The 6,413-nt window shown below is 31.7% G+C and overlaps 1 protein-coding gene across 1 annotated transcript; it reads right to left on the reverse strand.

Annotated features, from left to right (window-relative positions):
* Positions 1-560: 560 nt before the first annotated feature.
* Positions 561-2,237, reverse strand: LOC133828840 (11-beta-hydroxysteroid dehydrogenase A-like). The gene is made up of 6 exons (XM_062258926.1): positions 2,031-2,237; positions 1,713-1,905; positions 1,507-1,592; positions 1,282-1,413; positions 1,033-1,197; positions 561-938 (listed from the first exon to the last, which is right to left on the reverse strand). The coding sequence occupies exons 1-6, from the start codon at positions 2,214-2,216 to the stop codon at positions 660-662; spliced, it is 1,041 nt and encodes a 346-aa protein (XP_062114910.1). The 5' UTR covers positions 2,217-2,237; the 3' UTR covers positions 561-659.
* Positions 2,238-6,413: the final 4,176 nt, after the last annotated feature.

Consider the following 6,413-nt stretch of genomic DNA (forward strand, 5'->3'; position numbering starts at 1 on the left):
CTATTTATTGTCGCTTACTTCATCCAATATAGGCGCTGTTTTGTAGTAATATTTGCTGCGGTTCAGTTCTGCAAACGACGTGTCGTTTGTTACTTAATTAGCTAACAAATCCTCTCTATTGCAGTATTGTACAATTTTAATACTAATAGCTTTAACAATAATATTGCAGTGTCATGATTTCGGGTATTGCTGCAAGAATTTGTTCCAACCACACGTATGTACTTTTATTTAAATCCTAATAGCGACATGTCGTTTCATATTTTATGTGTACTATACCGTTGTATGAAAAATTTAATATGTATTTATATAAGTAGATAAATCAACTAAATATCTACTTCGTTTCTAACTATTAGCTGCTCTCGGCGAAGGATATACTTTTGTAAAATCTGGTTGTAGTCAAAGCGTTGAAAACGACATGTCGTTCGCACTCTACAAGTTTATCTTGTCCATAATTTTGATTTTGACACACAAAAAAAGAGAACTTCACAAATTTGACAGAAGTCCCATAAACAGTATTTGACTTGTACACATCATAAACAAAAAACTCATATCTTCTCAAGATATTTACTATATAAATATGTACATAACATTATAAGCCACTTCTCACATACTCCCCTAAATAAGCAAAGCACGAACAATCTATGTTATTAAGCTGGAAATTAGTCAGCCTTATCCTCTTGAGGAGCTTGGAGAAAGTTCTGAGCTCCAATGAAATCCAAGATCTTCTTGCTTGTAGCTTGTGAGGCCTCAGTTCCTGGTTTGGTAAGATAGAACAATCTAAAACCCCACTCAAGAATCTCAGGACAAAACACTTTCCATGCATAAGTGACCTTAAACCAAGACGGTTCAGTCAAGTATCTCTGGCCCCTTAAAGCACTCTTCACTATTGCTTTGGCACAATCTTGACAAGTCTCAACTGGAATAGCACTTACTTGAACCTAGAAATAAACCCCAAATCATTAAATAAGTAATGCCCAGAAAAGAATTTCATCATATCTGTGAATGAAGTGAGAGAAAAAGAAAGGTGCTTACATCCCTCAAATCAGGATCAACGACCATTTTGCCTTCACTGTCCAGGAATTTGCCTTGTGTGAGTTCAGACTCTATGAAACCAGGAGTGACAATGGTTATGTTGATGTCTGGTCCCAGCTCAACTCTTAGTGTCTCGAACAACGCAAACAATGCAGCTTTGCTTGCCTAATTTAATACCAAATAAGATCAAGTAAGAAGAACTGAAATGGGAGAAGTACCAAGTCATAATTTATAGTTATATATCTATACATTGTATATACTCATTCTTGGCAATGGTAACCAGGAAGCAGAGGAAGAAAGCACTACGATCTTCCCTCTGCTGTGTTTAAGGTATGGAATTGAAAAACGAGTCGTATAAGCTGAACCCCAGAAATTTGTGTCCTGCAAACGACAATAAAATAATACCTCTTAAAACATTGATACAACTTTGTGTAATCTTTAGCTAATTACTTCAAGAAAGCCACTTATAAGTACCATTAGACCTCTGAAAGCAGTGATATCAGTTATATCTTCTAACAAGGAGACTGAACTGATCCCAGCATTGTTCACAAGATGGTCCACTGCATCACAAACCCTTTTATTAAAACTTGTTCCGAGTATTTTTTTAAATCATACTAAATTGTGGTAATGTTATATATATTTGAACAAAGCATAAAACATCATATAAATGCATCACATACATCTACCAAAGTGATCCATAGTCTCATCAACAAGTCTTTTAGAGTCCTCAACTTTAGAAACATCAGCAATAATCATAAGCACATCAGGAGAACCAATCTCTCGAGCCTGCTCAACAACCTCCCGGAGCCGGTCTTCTCTCCGGGCCACAATAGCCAAGCATGCCCCTTTACTCGCATACTCATAAGCTAAATGCTGAAAATTTATAAAAACAACATAATACTTTAAAACCGGGAAGCCATGTTCACTTGATCTATAATCCTATACGATTATACATACATAATTAGAGAGAGAGAGAGAGAGAGAGAGAGAGAGTTTACCTCACCAATCCCTGAAGAAGCCCCGGTAATAAGAACCACTTTTCCAGCAATATTCTCACTGAAAATGGTGTTGAAAATAGACTGAAAGAACTTGAAGAACACAAATGGTGGATAGAAAAAGAGGAGGGAGAAGAAGGTGATTGTAGGAGCTGTCAAGTTCAAAAGCTTGTGAACAAGTTGAACCATGGCTAAAGCTTTTTCCTTTAGTGTTCTTTAATCGTGAAATGTGCACTGAAAGTTGAGAATGGTGTTGTTATATATAAAACACGCAAAGGTAAAGACGTAAAGTACTAGAAGAAGAAGAAGGTGGTGGAGGCATTGCATGGGAAGGAGATGACACGTTGTGGAGGAGTAATTAAGGTTCTTGTCTTGACCGGGCCATCGGTGATGTTATTTTTTGTCCCATTATTACTGAAGATAATCACTTCGAGTGTCTTCCTTTTATACCTTGATGATCATTTCTTAGTTTTATCCGCTTTCAAAACGGTGGATAAGACTTGATGTATTAGGAAGAAAAAAAAACAAGAGAATAATGAATACACTACAGAAAAAATAACCGAGATATCTCCCACGCCTACTTTGCTTTCTGTTTTTTGTCTCAACTACTCCCTAGTCTCTCTTTATAAGCTTAATGGTGCAAGCATTCAAATATGTTGAGTTGGCCGTGCCCAAGTAGCCCAATAGAAAAATGGCGCAAGATGAGTACCTTTAAATCTAAAAATAGTTTGAAAAATTTACACAGGAGGGACTAGAATAAATGGACAGTTTTTTTTCTATTTTTTTTAATCAATGAAAATCATATTTCGAAAAACGAAACAAATCCAAATATAACACAGTTTATTTAGACTATAAAAAAATTAATTTCTAATCTTAATATAACTCTTAAATTTACTGCCAAAGACCTATGATGCTATTTTCATAACTCGGTTAAATTATGGTATTTCTGAATATTATAACAGCATAAATATTAAGTTACCAAGTTGGTCAGTATCTATTATTATTTCAGCTACTTTTCCACAATCAATTAATTCACTGAAACTATTAGTGATTCATATTATATTTGATTCAATTATTGGTAATTATCTTGGTTAATCATCACCATCATTGACAAATCAAAGAAGATTAAATTAATAATTGTTAGTAACTATTTGTAACTAGTAACGAACAAATGGGCAACAGCTTGTCACAATAGAATATAAATAAGTTCACTTCTTAAGATTGTTTTTTTTTTTTCGGTAAGAAAGAACATAATCTTGTGGGGCAAATCGATCATATCCCCACACTTTCTTTGGGAGTAGTCAATTAATAAAACTTTAAAGACCGAACTATGTGAGACTCTAATACAAGTAAGTGAGACTCAAGTATCTACTAGTGTGTGGTGTATGACACCAAATAAAAGTGTCCCCAAAAGATGATCATAAAATATAATCAACTACATATAAAATGTTACCTCATATAATATTAGACCCGTTAAAGTGATTAGTAACGATAAATTCACAAAAATATCTAAGATTTAAAAAAAAATACTAAAAATACGGAATTTGGAAAAAAGATTATAACAATACGGAGGAGCACAATTATAAATACGAAGTTTTTTTTTTAAAACAAAATTAACAAATTTGTAACAATACAACTTTTTTGTAACTACAATTAACAAAATTGTAACTAAAGTTTACAAGTTTGTAATCATATATGCTAATTTTGTAAACAACATTTACAAACTAATAGAAAATTGTAAAAGACAGTTGAGAACTATTATAAACTGTTATCTCTATTTTAATAATTTTTATAAAATTTTGTATTTTTCAAATTTTTATTAATTTGTAGTTTTATGTGTAATTTTTCCCACTAATAGTACCCCGAGTGCCGCACAACTTGGCAGGGTAAAAAATGAGATGGAATTAGAACTCTTTGTTGGTATCTAGAAAGAGGAAAGCTTAATATATTTGCACCACGTCAACCAAATTCTAACAACCTAGACATCCAAAATTATTCAAACTCAACCATGATACTATATTAGTATCAACAATCAAATTAAAGTATTCAAACAAACAACTATTTGAAAGTTTGCAATTCGAACAGCTTTTAGTTTATATAATCAATTTTATTTACCTATGATAGCCAAAATATTATGAGGAACTTTACATAAGAAAAATAAAATCAAGCATAAGTTACGAGATAAACAACAATTAGGATACTAATTAATCATGTTTGGCTAAATAAATTTTTGGAATGATGAAGATGATTGGAAGGAAAGATAGAAAAGTATAGGAGAAGAGTTATAAGTCTATTTTATGACACGGTTGAGATGATAGATTAATAAATCTTAAAAACAAATAGACGAATGAGATAAACAATACAAAAATAGTAGATAAGTAACATATTTATTTATTTTAAATTCCAGTAGATTATATATTATTTCTTCAATTAAATTACTTAATTATATATCCATCACTTCCGCCCTCCTACTAATACCAAGCAACAACGAAGAATTATTATCTTTTCTATGTAGCATATTTCAAAATTTTCTTTTGATTTCCATATGCACGACTTTCCTGCTCTGCTACCAAAAATAGCCTAAAAAGATCAGATTCTCAAAAATATTATATTCAATTCTCACAATTATTAAAGTTCCACAATTGTATTATTGCCACCTTTTTTTTATATAAATAGTTTGCCCTTAAATTCTCCCCCTAAAAGGAATAAGGGATCACTACTACTACAAAAAAAAAGTTTTTCTTTGCTGTTTTTTTTTTCTTTAATACATTGCAGTTTTGTGAAGTACTGACAACCGCAGTGTATTCTACCGCAGAGAAGAGTGTTAAAAAAAATTGTAGAGAAAATTGTCTGCTGTTATGTTAAATAAATCGCGGAATTATTTCTTTGTGGTTATTTTAAATAAACCATGAAGAAAGATATTATTTCACTGCGGTTTATTATTCAAAATAACTGCAAAGAAAGAATATATTTCTCCGCAATTTATTTAACATAACCACAAAAAAAACAAATTTTATTATAATTAATTTTTGGCGTGTTTATATATATTTTCAATTCCGATTATATAATAAACCTAATTTTATTACTTATTATTTTATACCTAAATTTTATATAATAATATAACATATTATTATATACATAATTTGATAAATTATTATCTAATTAAAAGATAGCATATAACATATTATTATATACATTCACATATCATTTTTAATTAAAAGATAACATTTTACATATATAGGTAGTTTGTATATACATACATGAGAACATTCAAATACTATTTAAGATATAAGTCAAGTTAGCATGTTATACATATGAAAAATTAGACTTCATAAATAAATGACATTAATCTTGCTAACCAATCGATTTGTAGTGGAAGTAGATCGTCCTTGACATTCTATTCTTTTTTGTCAAATCACTACAAAATTGACAAGTTAATATAGATTAGATGATTAAATACTATATCTAGATTTTCTTAAGCAAATTGCATTCATGACAAGTTAACATATCTTCTTCTTGATAACTTCTGTCGGATTCGGTGCATTTACAAGATCATAAATGTTCATAGTACATAAAAATTGCATTCATGACTTTTAGGGTGTTTAAGCCAAGAACCTCTCAGCAGTTTTGTAAATGTGGCAATATATTCATTTTCAAACATTGTGTGTATGCTCTACAAAAATTGAAATTAATTAACTACATATTATACTCTCAACTCTAAAAAACTAACATTACATAATATAACGTTTTGAATTTGCAATTAAGGCTGAATGCATTGATTATTGTGACAGGAGGGCATAATCGGATTTATATGTGGAATTTATCTAAATACATGTGTGATTATGCGGTATAAATGGTTTATACCGCATTGTGGATTTTATGCATGTTTTTGTTAATTGGGGCATATTTGTAATTTTTGACTCGTTGAGGGTATATTTTTATTATGTGTGTGTTATGAGTAAGACCCCAGTGTTATGTGGATATATTTGAGATGTGTGGCCCAATGCGATCCTAGTGGGCAAGTTAGGGAAAAAGTCACAACGGGGTCGAATACCCGGCTCGGGGTGAGCCTAGGGGTATTTCGGTAATTTAGTGTGTATTCGAGGTTTATCGGGTACCAAGTAGTTATTTGGGTGTGTCGGTATTAATTGGGAATCTATAGTACGATTTGGGGATTAGCGGGAAATATGGCTAAAGATCGTTTTGCCCTTGAGGGCATTAAAGGATAAGGGTTTGAGCAAGGGACATTTCAGTCTTTTGTGTCAAGGGATAGACTTTGCCTTGGCTGAACTTAGCTATTCTAGAGGACCCTAGAAACTAAGGAAAACAGAAGAAGAAAACACTCAGCCTCTCATTCTCTCTCTCTATTCGGCTCTCTCTTTCCCT

Source organism: Humulus lupulus, chromosome 4 (assembly GCF_963169125.1).
Source record: "Humulus lupulus chromosome 4, drHumLupu1.1, whole genome shotgun sequence".
NCBI classification, from domain to species: domain Eukaryota; kingdom Viridiplantae; phylum Streptophyta; class Magnoliopsida; order Rosales; family Cannabaceae; genus Humulus; species Humulus lupulus.

Coding starts and splice junctions, on each gene's coding strand:
- LOC133828840 (XM_062258926.1), bottom strand. CDS start 2,216: ATGGTTCAACTTGTTCACAAGCTTTTGAACTTGACAGCTCCTACAATC. Junction 1,906..2,030: donor CTTCTTCAGGGATTGGTGAG/GTAAACTCTCTC, acceptor ATAAATTTTCAG/CATTTAGCTTATGAGTATGC. Junction 1,414..1,506: donor CTGCTTTCAGAGGTCTAATG/GTACTTATAAGT, acceptor TGTCGTTTGCAG/GACACAAATTTCTGGGGTTC.